This window comes from Prionailurus viverrinus, chromosome C2 (assembly GCF_022837055.1).
Source record: "Prionailurus viverrinus isolate Anna chromosome C2, UM_Priviv_1.0, whole genome shotgun sequence".
Taxonomy (NCBI): Eukaryota; Metazoa; Chordata; class Mammalia; order Carnivora; family Felidae; genus Prionailurus; species Prionailurus viverrinus.
Window position 1 is genome coordinate 140,917,719 of NC_062569.1, and position 25,464 is coordinate 140,943,182.

Consider the following 25,464-nt stretch of genomic DNA (forward strand, 5'->3'; position numbering starts at 1 on the left):
CAAGTGTAATACTGAAATGCGGATCCCAATTCAAGCAAGATATTAGGGGAATTTGACTAGGGTGAGGTATTAGATTATATTAAGGAATGAATTATAATTTGTTATTTAATGTTATCATAGCTATATGTCTTTAATTTGTATCGATACTACTAAAATAATAAAGAAAAGTGATTGATATGTGTGATTTGCTTTAAAACTCTCAACAACTAAAAGGATAGATGAAGTAAATGTAGCAGTCTTTACAACTGTTGAATCAAAATTAGGAATATATGGAGTTTATCGTTCTGTTCGCTCTACTTTTGTGTATATTTGCAAATTTGTTGTAGGGGTGCCTTGGTGGCTCAGTTGGTAAAGCGTGAGATTCTTGATCTCAGGGTTGTGAGATCGAGCCCCATGTTAGGTGTATAGATTAAACAAATAAATCTTTAGGGGTGCCTGGGTGGCTCAGTTGGTTAAGCATCTGACTCTTGATTTCAGCTCGGGTCATGATCTCAACAGTTCGTGAGTTCAAGCCCCGGGTTGAGCTCTGTACTGACAGTGCAAAGCCTGCTTGGGATTCTCTCTCTCCCTCGTTCTCTGCCCCTCATGTGTGTTCTCTCTACTCATACCCTCACGTGTGCTCTCTCTGAAAAAAAATAAACTTAAAAAAAAAAAAGAAAATTTGTCATACTAAAAAAACTAAACCCATAAAAACAGAAAAAAGAGTGTGATAAATATATAAAAAATCCAATATTTATTTTCTTCACCTGGGTTTTGTTGGACAATCCGCCTTAAAGTCTACTGGTTTAATGAAAGAATAAATAGACCAGAGTCTACTTGAAATATCTGAAATATATGCTCTCTTAAGCTCTATACCTTAGCCAGTCAGTATAAGAAACCCAAATTCTGTCTGAATAGCCCCCTCTTTAGTTAGTCTATTTCACACAAACAGAAAAATAAAATGCCTTAACACAAACAAAACACCCTGTCATTAACTGAACTCCAAGATCCTGGGTTATATGGCAAAATCCATTAGTAAATCTGCATAACAGCTACATTTTTCTTCATAATGTAGCATGAACCTTTTAGTGCATTTCCTTTGAAAGGGACTTTAATATTTTATTCCTTAAAATGTAAAAGTAGCCAATAGATGAATGCATGTCACAGTCATAGACTGATGGCAAGAAAGGTGAATGTAAAAAAGAGTTGATTAAATTCCTAAAAACGTAAAATTTTTCCCTTGCATTTATTTAATGGAGGGCGGTCTAATCAAGCCTCCTTTGTGAACCCTCTGGCTCTTCTGAACAACAGTCTTTTTTATGGGGTAAGGGCATATCCAGCATTTAATGTACCAACTCAAGCACATTTCAGAATTGCTCACGCTTTCTAAAATATTCATTTCACGTTCAAATCCGTGTCATTAATAACTTAATATCAAGTTCCAAATGAGTTCCTGGTAGGACTTAATTTCCCATAGTTCCTGTAACCTTGAGGACTCCAAAGCTCTAACGATTTCTCTAGAGAAGACTCTGGTTATGGGGGAAGAATGAAAGAAGTAGAGGCATTATGGGCAGCCCAGAGCCCGTGTCGGCAGCGTATGCACGCTCTCATTGTAGCCCTTTATGTCAGAAGCTGTTTCTATGCAGGATAACACTTACTCCAGATACACCACGAATTCATGAGCAAGAGAAAATAGAGGCGGGACTTTCACTTCACCTCCCATCCCCTGCAAACCTCTTAGGTTTAGAGTGGAAGGAAGCCCGCGTTCCAGTCCTCTAATAGAATTTATATTTATTTAGAGTCCTCCTTATGTGAACAAACAGGTCATGTCTCCCTTGCTTGTGCCTTCCCATACATTCAACTGCTGTCTTTGGTGGTGAGATACCGAAATTTGCCGAGTAATGATGAGATCAGTTAAGACAAGCCTTTACTGGGAGTGGCTCCGTCGGTTACGCATCAGACTCTTGATTTTAGCTCACGTCGAGATCTCACAATTGGTGAGTTTGAGCCCCACATCAGGCTCTGTGCTGACGGTGCAGAGCCTGCTTGGGATTCTCGCTCTCCTTCTCTCTCTGCCCCTCCTCCGCGTGCATGCGCTCTCTCTTTCTCTCTCTCAAACATTAAAAAAAAAAAAAGTAAGACTTTTTCATTTCATGGGCTAGAATGTTTGAGAAAATTTATTTCTTACTATTGGAAAATAAAAGGACAAATAATTTTGGAAATGGGATACAGAAACACTGCTTTTAGACAGCCGAGTTATCTCACCAGTGAGTGTGTTGAATATACATTGTTTTCTCAGAGGACAACGGATTCTCATCTTTTACCTGGAAGAGTATGAGTCACATTTCCCCTGACTGGGATGCTGGGCAGAATCACCTTCACTTTTTAAATTGTTCAGTTTTATAAATTAGAATTCTGAGTATGTTCGACTTTGGTACCTTGTTGGATTCATCAGTTAAATGTCCAGGTGAAAAGTCTCTACTGGAGGGTCAGAGGACCTCCTTATACTTTAAACCAGAAAGGTCACATGTTTACAAGGAAGCAAAAAGTATGGTCTAAATAAAATGGAGCTTGGGGGTGCAAAGAACTAAGGTGGTGTCAGTTCTGGTCTTGGTTATGATAAGGCTTTAGAAAACTATTTTATTTGCATCTTGTTTTCCTTATTTGTGAAATGAGGAGGTTTGATTTAATGATGATTAAAGTTCTTTATAATTTAATATTTTGTTTTCAAATGCAAAAAAAACGGACCATACTTAGATGATAAAATTATTTTGTATGGCATTGAGAATATGTTTTCGTCTAAACTGCCTTTTTCACAGTTCTTATTGGTTAGAACACAGAGCTTGTTCTGAAAAGAAGCAAAAGATGGCTTTGTATATGTGAAGTCAATTATATATTATGCCTAAAGTCTCTGTTTGATGCAGTAGTTATTAGGAAGTTGCTGGAAGTTTTGAAGGTTAAAGCAATATACAAAAAAAAAATGGGGGGCACCTGGGTGGCTCAGTCAGTTGGGCGACCGACTTTGGCTCAGGTCATGATCTCGCAGTCTGTGGGTTCGAGCCCCGCATCGGGCTCTGTGCTGACAGCTCAGAGCCTGGAGCCTGTTTCAGATTCTGTGTCTCCGTCTCTCTCTGACCCTCCCCCATTCATGTTCTCTCTCTGTCTCAAAAATAAATAAACATTTTAAAAAAATGGTATTTAAGGTAAACAATAATTTTGAGCCTTATATATAGGATAGACTTAGAAGGAAAGAGGTGACCATAGCCCAAGCATGAGGTGATGGGGTACAGGATTAAGGTAGCACCTGTCAACGCTATTTAGGAAGAGTTAAATCCAGAAGGCTTGGAAATTAGAAGTTGGTAAGATTTAGTGGCTGATTAAATAGAGGGAGACATCAAAGAAATCAAAACAGTAATTTCAATTTGTAAATTTGAAGAACCAGCAAAACCATAGTATTTAAGAAGGAATGATTATTTTGTATATATCAGGAGGCAACAAAATATGCAACTAAAAATGCCTCCATAGAGCATTGGAAAGAGGATGAAAGTGTAAATCATCTGTACCTATCCCCTGTACTTATGTGGCAAACAAAGACAGAAAGTTCAATTCACTCAGGGAGAAGACATTCTCTGGGAGAATACATGGAGGCTGATGAGTAGGGCCAAAGGACTGAACTCCTGAGAACACGCTCCGTTAAAGAATATAAAAGAGCAGAGACAATGAAGAAAAAGTGCCCCCGGGAAATAATAATAGACAGCCAACAGCACCAGCATCGTGGAAGTCATGGAAGCGGGGAGGAATTTTGCCAAGTCGGTTATTATCTGGAGGCCAGAAAGAACGAAGGGAGATCAGAGTGAAGTCTTGGCTAACCTGAAGGATTAAAAAAGAAAAATTAGCATTTGAATGGAATTACGATTGACAAAACACTTCACAGGAATTACATTACTTGATTTTCCTGTTAATGTTCCTGCAGGCTATCCTAGAACTATTTTTTATCAAGTCTTCATAAATGAGAAGCAGAGGCTCAGAATATTTTTACGGACACACAGAGGCAGAACTTGAAGAAATTGGAACTGCTGACTCCAGATCCCTTGTTTTTCCATGTGGGGGTTGAGGATACTGGAAAGTCTAAAGAAAGGTAAAGGATTGAGGAGATTTTGAAGGCGCTCTTTGAAGGTTCCATTGAAGGCGCTCTTTTCTGGTGTTCACTTTGGCACTATAAAGTCCCAAGGACAAAAGAGGGGGGCCCTCTCCCGTGTACAGATTTAGACTCAGCATACAGTATCCTGCAGGGGCACTGCAAAAATGGCTGATGTTTTTTGTCATAATAAGAAAATAATTCGAAGGGCACCTGGGTGGTTCAGTCAGTTGAGCATCTGACTTCTGCTCAGGTCATGATCTCAAAGATGGTGAGTTCGAGCCCCGCGTGGGGCTCTGTGCTGACAGCTCAGAGCCTGAAGCCTGCTTTGGATTCTGTGTCTCCCTCTCTCTCTGCCCCTAACCCACTTGCATTCTGTTTCTGTCTCTCTCAAAAATAAAGAAAAACATTAAAAAAAAATTAAAGAAAGAAAATAAAAGAATTTGAGTCCTCCATTTAGACCATGGTTAATGGCTTCAATATCATAATATGTTATTAAAATGCTTTCTCACATTTAGTATATTTGTAGCCTAGTTGTCTCTTAACATATACAAATGCCTTCTGCATTCGCAACTCAAATTGAATTCAAAGCGATATTCACCTGAAGGGTAAGCCATAAGCCTGTAATACATATTTCATGATCTGAAAAATATTGTTTATCTAAATGGGAAAAAATACTCAAACATGAGATCATTCAATATCGTTGAGGGATTTATTATCAAATTTAGTCACACTACAGCAACACAGATCATTTACAAGGGAAATAGAAAAAGTCCCCATAATTTTCTGGCTTGCTTTCTAAAAGTTGATATTAAAAGAAAAACATTAATGTTGTCATAAGCAAAAATAAATATTTTCATATATCACGCCCTTCCTAAATTTCTTATATGTATTACCTTTTAAATTACCATGTGCTACCTGATGATAGGAAACAAGGATTTTTTTTTCCCTTTATTTTGAAATGAAGAATAACTCCTTTAGCTAATTTCTGTGGTACCGTTTTGTAATTTCTTCTGGCTTTTACTACTTCCCAACTTTAGTTTCCATGGGAGCAGGATCAGTCAGAAAATATGTGGGACTCTTTCAGAATGTTGAGTCCAGGATTCCTAATTAGGCTTCAGGCACTTGCAGCTTAATTAACATGAGTCTCTGTGTTACATCTTCGAAGGTAAAGAAAAGTGGGTTATGATCGCACGATGTGTTTGCTTTTCAAAGATTTTTATTAAAGATTTGGGGCAGAGAGCTCTAAAAATCATTTAAGGGTGTGGGAGTGCATGCCTAAAAAAAAAGGAAAGAAATATCTTTAGGCTTACTATTCTTGACAGATAAGAAGACTTAAGAGACATCAATTATCTCAGTTAAATCATCAAAATTGGTTAAATGTGTCTTAGCTAAAAATGCTATCCTTTGAAACCAGCATATTGTGAGTAGGAAGAATTATATTGGGCTTAGATTTGGCAGTGAGTGATTAAAACTCAAGAGGTGGGATAGAAAATAACAGCATTGAAAAGCCACCAAACTGTACCCAAAAGGCCTCAGTAAATCCCGTGTCCTCTCCAAAACCTCCTTCGTAGTTTTCCTGTGCAAACAAGTACCACCAGTGGAACACGGGAAATCACAGGCCCTTAAAAAATTAACTTTATAAGCCACGTTCCCTCAGCTCAGTGGAGAACACTCAGTTTGTAATGCAAAGCTTCCAAGTTTCTGTTAGCTGAAAGTGTGTCCATGGAATTCAATGGGGGAGCTACCAACAGGAGGTGCCTCACTGCCCCAAGGAGTGTTGGGGGGGTTCCGGGGACCTATTTGTCACAAGAGTGGCTGGGTGCTATACATCTGCTGGGCAGGGACCAGAGCTGATAAATCTCTGTGTGCCAGACAATGTGGTAAAATAAAGAATGTTCTTGTGTGCCTCCCTCTGCAGGGACTCTCTCCCAAGTCTCACTGAATGTCCCTATAAGTGAGGACTTTATGACCATCTGAGCCTATGACTAACACTAATTTAGCTGTAAACAAAATTGTTTTTTGCACAACCTTCTTACATAACTAAATATACATGCTTCTATTCCAGTGTCCACAGTAAGCCTTTTCTTCATTTTCCTGTACCATTTGGAATGGCTTCTGTTTTTTTTTCTCCTAAATCCAATGTAACATTATAAGTACAGGCTGATATCTGAATTCTTCATCATTGTGTCGTTCTAGTGTATTCGTGTACAAACATTTATCAGTTGAAATATGTATTATTTTACTATAAATTTTCTTTTTATTTCTCTTTGACATTAAAAGAACATTATATTTAGTTTTCCAAATTTTTTTTTTTTTAATTTTTTTTTCTTTCAACGTTTATTTATTTTTGGGACAGAGAGAGACAGAGCATGAATGGGGGAGGGGCAGAGAGAGAGGGAGACACAGAATCGGAAACAGGCTCTGAGCCATCAGCCCAGAGCCCGACGCGGGGCTCGAACTCAGGGACCGCGAGATCGTGACCTGGCTGAAGTCGGACACTTAACCGACTGCGCCACCCAGGCGCCCCTTTAGTTTTCCAAATTTGATGTATGCATATATGTGTGTGTGTATATAACTATATATATATAGTTATATACATATACATACATATATATACATATATATAACTATATAACTATATATAGTTATATATATATAACTATATATATATAACTATATATATATACACACACATAACATATATATATGAACATATAAAATGTTATGTTACCCATAAAGTGTTTCAGGATAGTGAAGGGCATCAAAAATTTATTAGAAAAAGAGCTTCTGGTAGTGCTGAAAACCAACCAATTAAAATAAATGGATGCTGGGGCGCCTGGGTGGCGCAGTCGGTTAAGCGTCCGACTTCAGCCAGGTCACGATCTCGCGGTCCGGGAGTTCGAGCCCCGCGTCAGGCTCTGGGCTGATGGCTCGGAGCCTGGAGCCTGTTTCCGATTCTGTGTCTCCCTCTCTCTCTGCCCCTCCCCCGTTCATGCTCTGTCTCTCTCTGTCCCAAAAATAAATAAACGTTGAAAAAAAAAAAAATTAAAAAAAAAAAATAAAATAAAATAAATGGATGCAAATTACATGTATTTCATTACTACAGTAAATTCTTCAGTTTGTGGCAGTTGAAGACAGGAAATTTATTATATATTCTATTTTTAGCTTTTCCCTCTCTAAGGTTCATTCTTAGCTGATGTGAGAAAAAAAATTAAATGGGAGAAAAATGTTAAAATGACTCTGCAGAATGCACTGAAGAATACCTGTGTGTACAAGCACACACATTTCACTAAAATGTATGTCATTTTTTCCTTTTATATGTAGTCATGGTAAGGGTAGTTTAGATTTCTGCAGTGTGAAAATTGCTTGTAGATTTTTGTGCAAAGAGGCTATAAACCTTTAATGTTATCAAAGAATTGTTAAAATATAACTAAAGCCTAATACTATATTTTAAATCAACTAATATTTGTGGGTCTAGTATGCCAGGTGGTATGCTAAATTACAAAGATATGTTGTTTATACTATGTGTGTGTGTGTGTGTGTGTGTGTATATATATATATATATATATTAAGATTTTATTTTTAAGTAATCTACACACCCAGGGTGGGGCTCAAACCCAAAACCCCAAGATCAAGAGTCACACGCTCCACCAACTGAGCCAGCCAGGTGCCCCTATACTATATTTAAAATATATTTTATGCTATTTATAAATATAGTTATACTATATATAAAATACAGTAAAAAAAAGTGTGTACATCTCATTTGAAGACAAGACACGTTCAGTTTTGTTTACAACAGACATTTAATTATCTCTTCTTGTATGATGTAGATACAAAGTATGTATGATGTAGATACAAACATGTCAACAGTTCCTAACATCATCATGTTCCTAACACTATTCAATGGAAGAAACTGATATGTAAAAGAGAGTCTGTAATAAAAAAGTAATAAAGGCTTATAAAAAGTGCTGTGTCAGTTCGAGGGAGGGCTGACTATGCACTGAAGGATCGAAGGGGGTGGGGAAGGCTTTACCTTTCATGACATTTGAGTGGGACATGGAGTTATCCACAGAAGTTCACCATTTGTCAGAGGAGTATTGGAGGGAGGGGACTCCAGGAAGAGAGGATGGACATTGCAAATGTGGTGTTCAAGGAGCGTGGGAGCCCTGTGGGAGATGGGGGGACTTGAACATGGGGTTTGTTGGGGGGGGGGGTCAGCGATTGAGGGGGAGGCTAGAAAGACAAGCCAGTTCTGAAAGGCTATTTAAGGGAATTTGGCATTGATCCTGAAGTCAAGGGGAAGCCGCTGAAGGAAGCTACATAGGATCAGGTTGTATTTTAAGAAGCTACCTCATGGGGCGCCTGGGTGGCTCAGTTGGTTAAGCGTCTCACTTCAGTTCAGGCCATGATCTCACGGTTCCTGAGGTTCATAAGTTCCAGCCCTGTATTGGGCTCTGTGCTGACAGCTCAGAGCCTGGAGCCTGCTTTGGATTCTGTGTCTCCCTCTCTCTCTCTGCCCTTCCCCCATTTGCTTGCGCACACCCGTGCTCTCTCCCTCTCTCTCTCAAAAATAAATAAAATTTAAAAATTCTTTGTAACAAAAAAAAGAAGAAGAAACTACCTCATGCAGGAGTGAGGCAGATGAATTACAAACTTGTGCACATTCATTACTCATCCTTAGTAATTTCCCTCCTGAACCAAAGAGCCCTCCCTCCTGTTGAAAGCTAGTTTCTTTTGCTCATGAGAGTCTCCTTGGGCCCTTTGTTCCATCCTCCCTCATATACCTTCACCTTATTTTCATTGCCAGCTCTCTCATCATGGGTTACACACATGTTCAAGTCTCTACAATTTCAGTGGGGAAAAATACTCACCATGATTCTGTAATAAAGTTCTGGAATCGGTGATCTCTATTGGTCTCTGTTTTTTTTACTGACTGTTCAGCCCACTGCAGACTTCCTTTCTCATGCCATTGAACTTGCTATCACTGTATTGCCAACGATTTACTAGTCTCTAAATTCACAGCTTACTTTCAGTCAAAACTTTACTTGACCCTCTGGAACATCCAACATTGTTGACTCTCCCTCCTTGAAAGTCTGCCCATCCCTGACTTCCATGACATCATTCTGCCCTAGTTTTTCTTGTTTCTCTGATTCTCTTCTCTTTTATAGGAGTTTTTCTTGGGCTTTTTTCTCTCTTATTCTACTCCAGTGTTCATGCTCTAAATTACACTTCCTCTTGGAGAGTCACAATGCTTCCTAGCGTAAAGACTCTAATATTTCCCACAATGAAGAATTTTAATTTTTTTAAGATTTTATTTTTGGGGTGCCTGGGTGGCTCGGTGGATTGAATATCCAACTCTTGATCTTAGCTCAGGTCTTGATCTCAGGATTGTGATTTCAAGCCCCGTGTTGGGGCTCCACCAAGTGTGGAACCTACTTAAAAAAAATCTAATAAAGATTTTATTTTTAAGTAATCTCTACACCCAACATGGGGCTCGAACTCACCAAGATCGAGATCAAGATCAAGATCGAGATCAAGAATCGCATGTTGTACTGACTGAGCCAGCCAAGTACCCCCTGTTTAACTCATTAATGGAATTTTCTCAAACTTTCATGACCATGGAACCTTCATCCTTCTCTAAAATGCTAAAAGTCAGTGGCCAGTCTGAGGGAGAGGAGGCAGGAAAGGGGTGTCAGAGAAGAGAACCAGGAGAGAACGGTGTCACAAAAGCCATCCACTATGACAAATTATAAATGCTATTTAACTTTCTCTAAGTGGATGGGGAAGGAAAGTTCCATGGGTAGTCAAGATGTTACCTACAGCTCTGACAGGAGAACTTGCTAGAGGTGGTGAGACTTAGGAGAGGCCTTGAAGATTGGAGAGAATTTTAATGGAGAGGAGGCTGAGCTTCCACTCCTGTGCCCACCTCCTCTCCAAGTGAAGGCTGTGTGAAAAGATAAGGAAGACTACTCATTGTCCTTGAGGATATAGACATGGCTCAGAGCAGGGTGTTTGTTCTAGGTCACTCTTCTTGGAACATAAATGACTCTGGAACATTTTAAAATATTACGGTACATTGCTGGACCTCCGAAAAGAACTGCTAAGATACAAAGCACACTTGTATTAAAGTAGACACCCCCAAATTAATATATTACTGTAATTCATTATGATTCTGGTATTAGAGTTCTTCAGAGAAACAGAACCAAGAGGATGTGTATATAAATAAAAATATTTATTTTGAGGACTTGGATTGTGCGATTAAGGAGGCCAACAAGTCTAAAATCTGCAGAGTGTCCAGCAGGCTGGAGACTTAGGAAGAGCCAATGCTGGAAGAGCCAAGTCCAGGGGCTGTCTGCCGGCTGTCCTCTTGCTCAGGGGAGGTCAGTCCAACTCATTGGATGAAGCCCACCCACATTATGAAGGGCAAGCTGCTTGACTCGAAGACTGTCCATTGAAGTGTTAATTTCATCCTTCACAGAAACATCTAGAATAATCTCTGACCACATATCTGGACATTCTGGCCCACCCAAATTAACACAAAATTAACCATCACAATGTTATTTTAAATTATATATCAAAAGTTTTAAAGCAAATAATTTGACTTTAAAAAATAAAACTTCTCAGGGCACCCAGGTCTGTTAAGTGTCCGACTTCAGCTCAGGTCATGATCTTGTAGTTCATGAGTTTGAGCCCCACATCAGGCTCTGTGCTGACAGATCAGAGCCTGGAACCAGTGGATTCTCTGTGTGTGTGTGTGTGTCTCTCTCTCTCTCTGCCCCTCCCCTGCTCACGTGGTCTCTTGCTCTCCCAAAAATAAACATTTTTTTAAAAATTAAAAAACTAAAACTTCTCATCTTGTGTTATTAAAATTAGAATTTTTTTACTAAATTATACATTTTTAAGACATATTTCTAAAAACGAATGGTGATTAGTTTTAAAATCACATTTTAGGTAACTATTCCTACATACTACCTACTATCTACTGCTACCATTACAGCATTATTTTTTGCTGCAGCATAATGTGAAAATTATTCCACTGTGATAAAGTGTTTTTAATTTCACAATTAGCTGCTTCAAAATCTTTCACAGATCAATCTTGTGCAGCACATCTCTTAATTAAAAAAATTAAGCATAGCTCTTTATATTCCATTTTCATTCCCCCCATAAATTAACTTTGTTTCCATTCATTTGGCAAATATTTACTTAGTGTTTACTACATATCAAACACTTCTTGACCCTTGGGATACAGGTAGGAAAACAAAGGTCCCTGCCTTCAGTGCCTCAGTACATTATATAGTATGTTAGAAGGTGATAGGTACGATGGGAAAAAGAAACATCAAAGCAGGATAAAGGAAATCAGGAAGTTCGGAAGGAAAAAGGCCAGATAAAGGTGGGGTTGCAATATTGAATAGGATGCCCAGAGTAGCCTTCATTAAGGAGGTGTCCTTTGAACACAGTCGACATCTGAAGGAAGAGCCTTTGGGGCAGAGGGAGCAGCCTAAACCTGGCCTGTTTTGAGGATGAACCTGGAGGCCAGAGGGAGGGAAGAATTGAGAAGAGGAGGTTGAAAGGAAGTGAGACCAGACTGTGTAGGGTTTCCAGGCCAGTGTAAGGGCTTCTACCGTTAGTCTGGGGAAAATGGAGAACTGGTCCAAGGTTTTGAGCAAGACTTAGCATTTTAACAGATCACTCTAGTGGATGTGCTGCCATTAGATCTGAGAGGGCCAGGATAGAGTAGAAGACCAGTCAAGGGTCTATTGCAGTGGTCCAGGCAGAGAGTATGGTGCTCAGAGCAGGTGGTAGGAGTGGCGGTAGTAAGAAATAGTTCTGGATGCATGTTGAAGGTAGAGCTAATAGGATCTGCTGGTGAATTGGACATGGGCTATAGCAACGGGACTCATTAAGGACAAGTGCAAACTTTTTGGCCAGAGCAATTGGAATAATAGAGTTGCCATCATCTGAGGTGAGGTAAGTGAGGTAGGTTTAGAGAGAAAGATGAGGTTTGGACATAGTGTTTGAAATGTCTGTTAAGCCTTCCAGTGGCAAAGATAAATAGGCATTTGAATCCGAGTCCAGAGTTCAGCAGAGATCCAGACTGGACGCATATACTTGGGAATTGTTAGGATCTGGGGGTGTTTTGATGCCATGAGTCTGGATCACAGTATTAATGAAGAAGCGTAGAGAAGAGGAGAGGACCAAGAATAAGACTTGTGAGAAGGAAAAGCAGGGAAGCGTGTTGTCCTGGATGGTAAGTGTAGAAGGTGTTACCAAGGTGAAGGGTGTGGTGACTTGTGTCAGTGAAAGTAGTTAGGGAAGGCTTCATCATCATAAGTCACGCGTCATGTTTTGCAGCCCAAAGAGGCTATAGCTGTCCCAAATATGTCACAGCAAGCATAAAGAGGAGGTAGAATTTAAACACAGGACTTCCCACCACTCTGAGGAGCCACTGCAATGAGGACATCATGCTAATCATTTAAAAAGGAAGAAAAAATATAACCCTACCAATTCATTCACTATTTTTGCAATCCATCCATGCAATCTGTGGAATCATTTGTAATACACTGAACTCGCATCGTCACATTGGATAAAAAGCAGTCAAGTGAGAGGGGCGAGCTAAGAAGCAAACATGTGTAGAGCATCCACTGTGTGCCAGGAGGTGGGCTAAGCAATTACATACTTTATTTAATTTAATCTTATAACCAATGAGGGAAGGCACCACTAGCTTCATTTTACAAAAATGGAAACAGGTTTACAAGGTTAAGGCTGTAGCTTGCCCAAGGCGGTGTGACCAGTAATTCACAGCACTGGGTTTCAAAGCCAGTTAGGTCTCATTTTATCTCTGTTAGTTGTGACTTCCTGAAGACAAGGATTTATTCTGTCCTCATCTGTAATCAAGCCTTGGGCTGCCACCTTTAAACAGACAACCCTTTCCTCAGCCATCTGGGCTTGAATGTTGCTCTTTGTTTGATTTCAGATAATCAACAGTTTAGTCAAAAAGCCAAGCTGTTGAAAATGGCGCTGGTGTATTTCGCTCTTTATCCCATTGGATGAGAAGTCAGTTCTGATAGCACCTCATCAAAAAATGAAGTGCTAAGATTGCCTCTACATTGAAACTATCTGGTTGATTCTGTCACAAATCCAGTCTTCCCCACGCTACACAAGATGTCAAACAACCGTTTCACCTGAATTTTGTTGTGGCAATTAGACTTCTACACCCTATTTATGCACAGATACCTTTGTCCATTTTTAACTGCTTCATCTGAATAAGTTTCAAAAATCGGATCTTGAATGGTACCTGCTCATGTCCTGAGCAGCTCAGGACGCAGCTCTGATTTGAATGTCGACAGATTGTCTTAGTTCAGGCTGCAAGAGTGAAGACACCGTAGACCGGGTAGCTCAGAAACAAACCTCTATTTCTTGTGGTTCTGGAGGCTAGAAATTCCATGACCAAGGTGGTGGCAGATCCGGTGTCTGGTGAGAGCCTGCTTCCTGGTTAGACACTGCCACCTTCCTGTTGGGTCCTCACATGGCTGAGATGGGCATCTCTGGGGTCTCTCTCATAAGGGCACTATTCCCAGTTGTGAAGTCTTCGTCCTCATGACCTACTCATCCCCAAAGCCCCGCTTCCTGATCCCACCATATTGGGTGTTAGGATTTCAACGCACGAATTTTGGGAGTGAGGGGGGACGGACACAAACATTCAATCCATGACACAAACTTTCATTAAACCATTTCCTAGTTGACTGGTCTAGTAGACTGACCTTAAAAGGTATGTTTTGATGTTAGCTCACTGTTGGATGTGTAGAACCAGTTTCAAAATGAAAATAATGAGTGAGAGAACTGTCTTTACCTAAAAAAAAACAAAAAAAAAAAAAAACCAAAAAAAAGGGGGGGAGGATTATAGTCCCTGGATGTAAAGCACCTGAGAAATCAGGGTACTTAATTCTGAGGAGTCTTACCTAACAGTGGTAAAATATGACAGTTAAGCAATGCCAAACCATTGTTTCCATGTTCTGCATTTCAGAATAAATGGTTCTGGTTCCTCTGGCTTCCTGAAGACTAATGAAAGGAAACATGAAGCAACAATAAAAATTGGGAGGGTTTCCCTTAGTTTTCAAATCTCTTCTGCAAGTGTTTATGGTAATAGAATTTAATTAATAACATATGTATGCCCTGTAAGGGCTAAAGCTTTTATGAATCATCATCCAGCAGGAGAGATGAAAAATAAGATTCATGCAACCCCCATATTTTAAGAAATGAAAGTTGAGACAGAGGGAGAGGGCAGGGGTGCACTAAGTTGTTGACCATATAAAATCCTTAGTGCTTTAAAGGTTGAACTATCAGACAATGGTTTCTGGAGATCGCTTTCTTTATTATAGGTAGTCAAGTCTAGAAAGCTAAGTAAACTCAATATGGAGAAGCCCATAATTCTGTGCAAAGATGGATTATTAGAACCCTCGCTAAGAAAAATTTGGGGCGCCTGGGTGGCGCAGTCGGTTAAGCGTCCGACTTCAGACAGGTCACGATCTCGCGGTCCGTGAGTTCAAACCCCGCGTCAGGCTCTGGGCTGATGGCTCAGAGCCTGGAGCCTGTTTCCGATTCTGTGTCTCCCTCTCTCTCTGCCCCTCCCCCGTTCATGCTCTGCCTCTCTCTGTCCCAAGAATAAAAATAAAAACGTGGAAAAAAAAAAAAAAAAGAAGAAGAAAAATTGTACCAAGAAAAAAAAAATCTTGTCCTTGCAAGTTTTACAGAATGTACACCCATTGCTAGGCCTTCCCACCCAGGGCCTCGGAGGTGCTATTGTGAGGGAGGGCCCCAAAGCTTAAGCCTTGTTCAATTCACGTCTGGCCTCCCTTGATGCATTTATTCATTATTTGTAAATCTCCTAACTCAGAGAAAGATTTAAACATTAGCAGTGCTCTGTCTTCATTTAAGAAATGTATGGGAATGCAAGCTGGTGCAGCCACTCTGGAAAACAGTGTGGAGGTTGCTCAAAAAACTAAAAATAGGACTACCCTACGACCCAGCAATTGCACTACTAGGCATTTATCCACGGGATACAGGTGTCCTATTTCGAAGGGACACACGCACCCCCATGTTTATAGCAGCACTATCAACAATAGCCGAAGTATTGAGAGAGCCCAAATGTCCATCGATGGATGAATGGATAAAGAAGATGTGGTTTATATATACAATGGAGTATTACTTGGCAATCAAAAAGAATGAAATCTTGCCATTTGCAACTACGTGGGTGGAACTTGAAGGTATTCTGCTAAGTGAAATTAGAGAAAGACAAAAATCATATGACTTCACTCTTACGAGGACTTTAAGAGACAAAACAGATGAACATAAGGGAAGGGAAAGAAAAATAATATAAAAACAGGGAGGGGGACAAAACGGAAGAGACTCATAAATATGGAGAACAAACTGAGGGTTCTGGAGGGGTTGTAGGAGGGGGGATGGGCTAAATGGGTAAAGGGCACTAAGGAATCTACTCCTGAAATCATTGTTGCACTATATGCTAACTAATTTGGATGTAAATTTTAAAAAATAAAAAATAAAATTAAATAAAAATTAAAAAAGAAATGTAAAGATAACTTTATTTGCAGGCTATAAACTTGACACATTAGAAATATTAGAGAATATTTTCGACATTCTGTGCTAATCCGTGTAAAACTTAATTTGTACTCACTACTGCATGATTGTGCTTTCAAAACATGAAAACACTGGATGCATCAAAGTGATTCCCCAAATTCATTCAGTAAAGCAGAGAAGTAAGACTCTGGAGGTCCAACGAGTTTAAAACAAGCATCTATGTAGGGTCAGGGTGGAAAGAGCTTAGTCGATGGTAGAGTTCTCGCATATGTTGCTTAAGTGGCTTTATACATATCAAATGACTGCAGAATAACCATTTCTCTATCCCTTGACCCAGTCAGCCACTGAGTAATCTGTGTGTATCAGCTGTTAGGACATTTGGGGCAGGGATTCCCAGACTCACACACTTCGGTGATTCAGAACCAGAGTTCAGAACCCAGATTCAGAAACGTGGTTTTAGCTCTCTTTGCCCAGAGCTGATCTGAACTCTGGAGAAATGATTTAGAATACCTGCTCTCAAAAATTATTTATTTGACAATTACACTAGTATGTCCATTTCTGCTTAGGAATATAACGATCAGATATTGGTGGTGGTTCTGTACTTTGAATCGTGAAAAACCATATTGCAAGTTAGGAGTTAGTGACTACAATTTCAGATCAAAGGGCAATGAAGAATGTTAAGTTAAAATGTCATCAAGCTCTCAAAGCTTGATGCACCAACTCTAATAAAAGGATGTGCCTGAGACACAATCCAGACCACATGAGTCAATTAGTGAGGAGAGACACTCAGGTTTATTATTCTTTACCTCTCCCATTTTAATGTTCTTTGCTTTTACACCATGTGTCTATTTTGATATCTGGCATCTTTAGTAACAATTTATCTTACTTTTACAAAGATTTAGGCTTCCTGGCACCTTAATCTTAGGGAGAACCAATCAGAACATAGAATGGTCGACACCCATACCTTCCATTGAGTATGTGATTCATATTAACATCTCCATCTTTTTTTTTAATGTTTATTTATTTATTTATTTTGAGAGAGGGAGAGATGCAGAGAGAGGGAATCCCAAGTAGGCTCAGTGATGTCAGTGTAGAGCCCCATGCGGGGCTCCATCCCACAAACCATGAGATCGTGACCTGAGCTGAAATCAGGAGTCGGACACTTCACTGACTGAGCCACCCAGGCACCCTGGCATTTCTTCATCTTACCTTGAGAGCCTACTGGAGTTCAGTTGACTGTTGTCGTCTATCTAAAGTCTATGGTTAGGGGCGCCTGGGTGGCTCAGTCGGTTGAGCACCTGACTTCAGCCCAGGTCATGATCTCGCCGTCTATGATTTCAAGTGCTGCGTTGAGCTCTGTGCTGACAGCTCAGAGCCTGGAGCCTCCTTCAATTCTGTGTCTCCTTCTCTCTTTGCCCCCACCCCTCCTCTCCTCTGTCTCTCTCCCTCTCAAAAAAACATAAAAAAAAATTTTAAATCTATGGTTAATGTCATTGGTGAACATACTGTGTTTGACTGGGATTGTCACTTGGGGAATATTAAAGAAAGATCTCAGAATCCTAAAATGGTTTCTTTCATGTCCTAATGGGGAGTACCTAGTGAGAAATTCAGCCAGTTGATGGCTTTCCAATATCACAGGCCACCATTAAACATTGCAAGATGGGCTTGAAGAACATTTTAAACATTTTTTGAGAATTTATTTTACTGTAAGAAGTTAATTTACTTCATCTCTAATATCACCCCCCCCCCCCAAATTTAATCACTCAGTGGTTTTGGTAACAGAATCCCCTGAAAGTTTCCCTAAATATGCTAAAGCATGTAATTTATATGAAAACAACTATATACTCAATTCTGAAGCACCAATCATACTTTTTATACTCAAGTGATTAAAAAAACAGAAACGAGGAGAGGGCATAAAACTTTAGTGCAGTATATAATAAATATACAAGGTTTATTCAAATTATTCACTCATCATAAATATTTGCCCGTTAACACTTGCTCTGTTAAAATGACAATTTGTTACGTTTCAGAACAATATCTTTACAACCCTAAAGATTGAAAATGAATGTGGGGGTGCTGGCTGGCTCCGTCAGTTAAGCGTCTGACTCTTAATTTCGGCTCAGATCATGATCTCACGGTTTGTGAGATGGACCCCTGTGTCGGGCTCTGTGCTGACAGCACGGAGCCTGCTTGAGATTCTCTCTCCCTCCCTCTCTCTGCCCCTCCCCTGCTCACACTCTCTCTCAAAATAAATAAACTTTAAAAAAAAAAGGGAAGAAAATGGATGTGAAGCCATCTGCAGAGCTCACAGAATCCAGTTTTATATGACTTTCTCACAATGCCTTGTGCTGATTTGAGAATGAGAGGAGAGGGAAGGGTCTGTGCAGCCACACTAACTAGAAGAAACTGCACATCTTTGCTTCTCTGCTTTCTAACATTGTGACCTTGAGCAAGGACCTCTTTCAATCGTCACATCTGTCAAATGAGGATATTAACACAGTGGAGTCGCATCTTATTTAGATGCTAGGTTCTTAAGGGGAAAATTTATTCATAGTCAAAATCACCCTTTAATTCTTTAGATCATCATTAACTCATCAGGACATCAGCCACGGGTAGGTCCAAAGTCACATCTTTTATTTTTCCTTATACTTTGGCATGATTTCCCTTTCTCTGCATATAGGATATCAAGGTCTCGTTAAAAGGAAGGGCCAGAATGTCCAGTTTGAGAGACTAGGACACGTCTGTTTGTGTGTGTCTCTCTCTCCCTCCCCTTCCCTCTCCCCCTCTCCCTGATCCTCTCATCCTCTCCCCCCTTGCATGATAGTGAGATAGATAAGTATATTATCTAACTCCTAATTCCTACTTCATTGGGTTATTTCTACCTTATAAATACACTAATCCATAATAAATACTGGATGTTATTATTTTATCTATTACCACTAGCCCCATGCATCTTTTCAATATTCATTAGCACAATGATTGTATATTAGTGACTGTTAAAGCCACATTTTATTTTCATTTTTGAAAACCTATGAAATAACTAATATCCACAGTTTTTAGAACTTGCTTGGTACTCTCTGTAGTGTACTCTTAAAGCAAAAAAAACCTCTGTGACACATCAATTTTTCGTAACCATGTCCAATTAAAAGTGCTACTTTCTTTTTTCTTAAGTTTATGTGTGTGTGTGTGTGTGTGTGTGTGCGTGCGTGTGTGTGTGTGTGTGTGTGTGAGAGAGAGAGAGAGAGAGAGAGAGAGAGAGAGAGAGAGAATGAATGAGGGGAGGGAGAGAGAGAATCCCAAGCACGCTCCGTGCTTGGAGCCCACCTGAAGTTCAAACTCATGAACTGTGAGATCATGACCTGAGCCATGGAGGAGAGTTGGATGCTTAAAACAACTGAGCCTCACAGGCGCCCCCAAAGTGTTACTTTAAAAATACTTCTATGGTAAATTTTTAAATTGTGGCATAAATATAAATATTTATTCTTAATCATACTAGATTATTCTTAGACACACAAGAGTATTTTAGATGAGCGATAGTGTAAGAAATTTTATGTTTAGAGTTGGGAGAAAAGAAACATAAAAGGTTTCATTTGGTTAGGGATTACTTGACTTGGAGTTGTTAACAATTATGGAAATAATTCTCTCTTAACTTCATTTTATGAACTTCTGCCAGTGATTTTGGAACACATCCAAAAACTATTAGAGATGTTTTGTAGCTAACTTTAAAACAATTGTTGACCTCAGCCAGCAGACCTACAGGACAATTTTTTGTTTGTTTTCTTTTTAAACTCATTCTGGAAAAGTGAAGAAAAAATAAAAATCAGTTCAAGAAAACAGCCAACAGAGACTCTTCCTAAAATCTGTTAGTAAAATGTTGATATAAAACCCAACATTTGTTTTCATAAAGTTACCGGGTTCAAGTTAAACACCACCACCACCACCAACAACAACAAACAAAACACAACTGAATTCCAAGACCAAAAAGGCTTGAAACAAGACAGAAATCTTATAATAAATGATTTAAGATTCACAGCTTTCTGTTTAAATAAGTTCATCATAGATGACCACACATTTTTGATATTTTTACTTAAATAAAAGTGAGCCTAGAAGTAAATAGAACCAGAGGAAGCAAGGTAGCTAGAAGACATCACTTAAAATCGCAGAAATAAATATTCAGGTATCAAGAAGTAGCATCTATTTATTAATTTATTAAAACTAATCCCCTTTATAATTTTTTTGGCCTTCATAGCTTTTCCCATTCAGTCAGTCCTCTCTTAGTATCTGGGACACTTTTTTTTTTCTATTCATATGTATACATATACAAGTTCTGAAGAAATTGATCACGTTTCTGAAGTTCACCGCTGCTACTTTTCCATGGGACTTTTCAAGCGATTTTTGCAAATTTAAGAAATCTTTCTGAAAGGATGTTTTAGCAAATAGGAAACTGGGATTGAGAAGAGGGGAAAACAATTGAGCCCAGGGCTAACTCTTCCGATTTCAGATGAGACTAACATTCGCCTCAAATGAAAGCAGACCTAAGCCTGCTGAAGAAAATAAACTTTCTCAGTAGGCAGTGCAGTGTTTGAAAAGTTCAAAGATGTGATGATGTGGAGGGAACAAAGATTTTCTTTTTCTCTTTTGCCCAGATTTCTCCCTCAACTGGCTTCTAGGGAATAGAAATCTTCATTGTTTTGTCTAAAAAAGGTACTAAAATAGTTCAAAAATCACAAGAAATGCCTGTCACAATCAGAACTTCTCTGAGGGCACTAATTTACACATTGCTAACGGAGAATAGAGGCTTTTTCAAAGTGAGCTTTGAAAGTGTCACAGAAAAATGGTTTGGAATCAGAATCACTGGAAAAACAGTCCACGATCATGCAGCAGGAACGTATGAGATCCTGACTCTTTGAGCTTGGCCAGCTTAGGGTCTTCCCTCCCGATGATCTCTGGAGATCTGGATCCTCCCTTTGGGATCTACAAAACAAAGTTGGGGAAGGAGAGGAGAAACTGGAAAAGGAAGGCAAATAGGGGTGACAGTGGGGTTCAGAGGACTATGGCACATATTCTGGTATGTGACAGACATATATGGAAAAGGGAAAAGGGAGATACTTAAAAAGATTGCTTGGACCCCTTCATTTTTTTTTTTTATTACTATACAAGCAAAAGTGATATTATGAGATCATTCTTTGGTGACCTGAAGCCTCTCTAAGACTGAGCCACATAAGTCTGCTGTATATAAATATATTTACAACTGTGGGGGCACCTGGCTGGCTTAGTCGATGGAGTGTGTGACTTTAGATCTTGGGGTTGTGAGTTCAAGCCCTATGTTGGGTGTAGAGTTTACTTAAATATAAAAATCTTTAAAAATATATATATATATGTATACATATATATATATATATATTTGTGTATATATATATGTGTGTGTGTGTGTATATATATATGTATATGTATATATATATATTTACAAATGCCAATAAAAAGGACCAGCTCAATTCTACATTCTTCTCATAGACACCACCTTTGCTGACTTGCCTAACAAAGATGTTTGCAATTTAGAGATATAGAACCTGAATAGTTATACAGTGTTAGACAGGAGAGCTAGACATTTGAGGCCTGTAGGTTTCTGAGAGTTTTAATTTCACAGTTATATTTGCTGTCCAGGCTTCTAAGAGAGAGAAAAAGAAAGAAAGTTATCCAAAATAGCATGTATTCCTTAGGAGTGATGAAACCCAACACAGGGAAGATTAATTTACATGCCAATGTACATATGGATAAATCAAAGATGGCATGTTTTAGGAAACATTTTTTCTTCCTTCCCAGAAATGTAATGAATTATTTCATAGTTAAGAAATTCTAGGGGCGCCTGGATGGCTCAGTCGGTTAAGCGTCCAACTTCAGCTCATGATCTCACGGTTTGTGGGTTCCAGCCCCGCATCGGGCTCTGTGCTGACAGCTCGGAGCCTGGAGCCTGGTTCGGATTCTGTGCCTCCCTCTCTCTCTGCCCTCCCCAACTCATGCTCTGTCTCTCTCTCTCTCTCCCTATCTCTCTCTCTCTGTCTCAAAAATAAATATAAAAAAAAGTTTTGGGGTGCCTGGGTGGCTCAGTCGGTTAGACGACTGCAGCCCAGGTCATGATCTCGTGGTTCGTGGGTTCGAGCCCCGCGTCATGTTTTGTGCTGACAGCTCAGAGCCTGGAGCCTGCTTCAGATTCTGTCTCCCTCGCTCTCTGCCCTTCCCCCACCCGTGTGCTCTCTCTCTCTCTCTCAAAAATAAATAAACATTAAGAAAAAGTTTTAATTCCTGGTTCTACTACTTTGTTGTTGAAGTCTTAATCATGCCTACCACACCAAGTTGTTTTGAATGTTGAATTGTATCAAATAAAAAAAAAAGTAAAAGCTCTTTTTAAAATGAAAATTTCTGTGTAGGTTTATGAAAGTGATGATACGCCATCATCATCATCATCATCATATTATTATTATTATTATTATTATTAGATCACATTAGCCACCATAACTGGTCAGTCATTTCAATCCTATAGACCGACCAATCGTGGAAAAACATTGAAATGTTTGGGGGAAAAAATAAAGATATTCTGCTTGCATTTTTCATCAAAATTGTGTATATAAAATTTATATGCAGTATATATTATATATATGTTTCATAGTACAAAATACGTTAAATGACCTATTTCTATATAATATAGGTATAATCAAGGGACAAGTTTGTAAAGCAACTTAAACCCTTAAACAATTAGCTTTTATCTTAAAGGGACACTATCTTAGGCAGTATATTGCATATTAAGCTAAATTAAGGGCAAAACCACCGGTTTAACAATCAGGCTTTGTTAAGAGATTGTGTTGTCTGTCATGGAGCCCTAATAGATTCATGGGTTTGGCTTTGTGAAAGAAAAGCAGAAAACCACAGTACAAAAAAATGGAAGAGACATCCACGGTTTGGCTTCATTTTTCTTATTTTGATACTTTAACACCTATGTGTTACGAATGTGTGAAGCAGTCATCAAACTTTAGGCCATTTTTCCTTATTGTTCCATTCCATTCAGATAGTTGCAAGTGGCCTTTGGTACTGTTTTAATTGTCTTATCTGTTTTAATCTTTCAGATCATAAGGCCTATGGATCGTCTGCCCCAAAAGGCCATCAAGTAGTCACAGCAATAGAGTATCAAGGTAGAGTAACTTACTGATTTTCACGGGCTGGGTTGTTTACCTCAAAAGTATGATGCGTGTGATGTTATCTTTCTATTTGTTGGGACCCTTTGCCTTGCCTCATACTGATCCTTCCTTCCAACATGCCACTCTGTGCTATTTCCACTTGAGAATTCTTTCCCCACCCCCTCAATGGAAATTTTGGACATTTGATGAAAGACCTGATGTACAAAGAAGGCCTCTTATTGCGTAAATTATCTGCAACAAAGCAAATCTAATTTGTGAAACTGGTAGATGGAGGTCTTGCAAAGTTTCCAGCTAGCTGGATATGGCAAGTGGAAATTAACACTGCAAACCCCACTCTACCTAACGTATTGAAGATGACATTAATATAGCCCATTTTTTGTTATGATTTTGTCCTGTCAAGTATTTTTATAACAGGGAGTTGGTGTTTAATGGGTATAAAGTTTCACTTTTGCAAGATAAAAAGTTCTAGAGATTGGTTGCTTAACAATGTGAATGTACTTAACACTACTGAAAAATTAAAAATCATTAAGGTGGCAAAAAGTTAAAAGTTATTAAGATGGCAGAGGTTCTGTGTATTTAACCACAATTAAAAAAAAATTTCAAAGCTCTAATAACCAAGAAAAACTTTTTAAGGGCTTTATAAGTTTACTTCAAATATTGACTACCTGCTACTTTTCTGAAGGCTCTTTTACCTAGAACACAATAATACTAGGCAGACAGAAGAATTACTATTTCCTAAGTGTGCTGCTTGTTTAGGCCCGAGATTGTAAACATTTAAGAAACAAGTTTCAAATGTGTCTGATCCCTCTTCTTCAGGCACGTCTCAGGTTCCTGGAGTGTGGAGAGACAGGCTTGAAGGAAAGAGACAAAGATTGAAGAAGAGAACTGGGTGGGGAGGAGCTAAGTAGACTAGTATTTAACTAGTACTTGCACAGTGCCTGGCACATAGTGTTACCTAAGCTTGTGCAGTAAAAATGTGCTATCGTAACCACCAGCCTGCCATTCAAAAGTAACACATCAGTTGATAACAAAACACTTAACTAACTATTTCAGTCAACTGAGTTCTTTCAAAAGTCCTAATATCTTATATGATTAAGCTAACAAAACACTTCTTCTTTATCGTGAATTAGTTTTTTTTTTTTTTCAACGTTTATTTATTTTTGGGACAGAGAGAGACAGAGCATGAACGGGGGAGGGGCAGAGAGAGAGGGAGACACAGAATCGGAAACAGGCTCCAGGCTCCGAGCCATCAGCCCAGAGCCCGACGCGAGGCTCGAACTCACGGACCGCGAGATCGTGACCTGGCTGAAGTCGGACGCTCAACCGACTGCGCCACCCAGGCGCCCCTATCGTGAATTAGTTTTAAGTGGAAAGAAGTGGGAAGAGCAAATTAATGATTGGGGGTAATTTAGGGCTTTGGAGGATAAACAGGGCTGGACAAGATGTCAAAAAGTTGACAAGAAAGGCCAAAAGAGGGATCACACAGTGAGAAGAGAAGATGGGCCAGGATTCTGTGAGGGACAAAGGACGTGAACCGTCCTACTTTGTACTTTCCTGGAGGTTCTTACTGTTGGAACCAGCTGGGTACCATGAATATATGTCCCTGCCCCCGCTTCTGCCCAGGCCCTATGGCATGATATCTCAGTGAGGTCGCCAAAATTATATTCTTCAGTCTTACATTACTTTTCAACAAATGTATTGAGATGAGGGGCGCCTGGGTGGCTCAATCAGTTAGGCATCCAACTTTTGATCTTGGCTCAGGTCATGATCTCACAGTTCGTGAGTTCAAGCCCTGTGTTGGGCTCTGCACTGACAGTGTGGAGCCTGCTCGGGATTCTCTCTCTCCCTTTCTCTCTGCCCCTTGCCTGCTCCCTTCCTCTCTCTCTCTCTCTCTCTCTCTCAAAATAAATAAACTTAAAATGTATTGAGGTGAAATTCACATTCGAGTGAGTGATTCCGTAGCATTTAGTACATGCACAATGTTGTGTAACAACCACTTCTGTCTAGTTGCAAAAATTTCCATCGCTCCAAATAAAATCTTGTACTATTTACATTGCTTATTAATGCGTGTTTTATTTTCAATATAAAAAATCCTTCTATGATGTATTGCAATCAAATGTTAGTCTTACTCCCAAGTAAGCATTTTCTATTGTTTTGTTTCCCCTTTGCTTCTTTTACTTAAGAATTGTACTTTGATTCGATTTCATATGTGCTCCAGTCATTCCAACCTAGCTCTCCTTAAAGGCAAAAAATAGGGGCGCCTGGGTGGCACAGTCGGTTGAGCGTCCGACTTCAGCCAGGTCACGATCTCGCGGTCCGTGAGTTCGAGCCCCGCATCAGGCTCTGGGCTGATGGCTCGGAGCCTGGAGCCTGTTTCCGATTCTGTGTCTCCCTCTCTCTCTGCCCCTCCCCTGCTCATGCTCTCTCTCTGTCCCAAAAATAAATAAAAAAACGTTGAAAAAAAATTTTTAAAAAAAAGGCAAAAAATAAATTTCTATCTTCATCCACATTTTAGTTGCAGGATATCTTATGCAGTAACTTAATTTCAGTTCAAGT

At 39.4% G+C, this 25,464-nt stretch overlaps 1 protein-coding gene across 4 annotated transcripts in view; it reads left to right on the plus strand.

Annotated features, from left to right (window-relative positions):
- The window catches only part of JAM2 (junctional adhesion molecule 2), a 63,518-nt gene that overhangs the window by 12,796 nt on the left and 25,258 nt on the right, over nt 1–25,464 (plus strand). For all 4 annotated transcript variants that reach the window (XR_007155492.1, XM_047874245.1, XM_047874246.1 and 1 more), the window contains exon 2: nt 22,837–22,902. Coding sequence is in view for 2 of the 4 variants with exons in the window: in XM_047874245.1 (XP_047730201.1) it covers nt 22,837–22,902 (66 nt within the window). In the remaining 2 variants the exon portion in view is untranslated. The remainder of the gene's footprint in view (nt 1–22,836; nt 22,903–25,464) is intronic.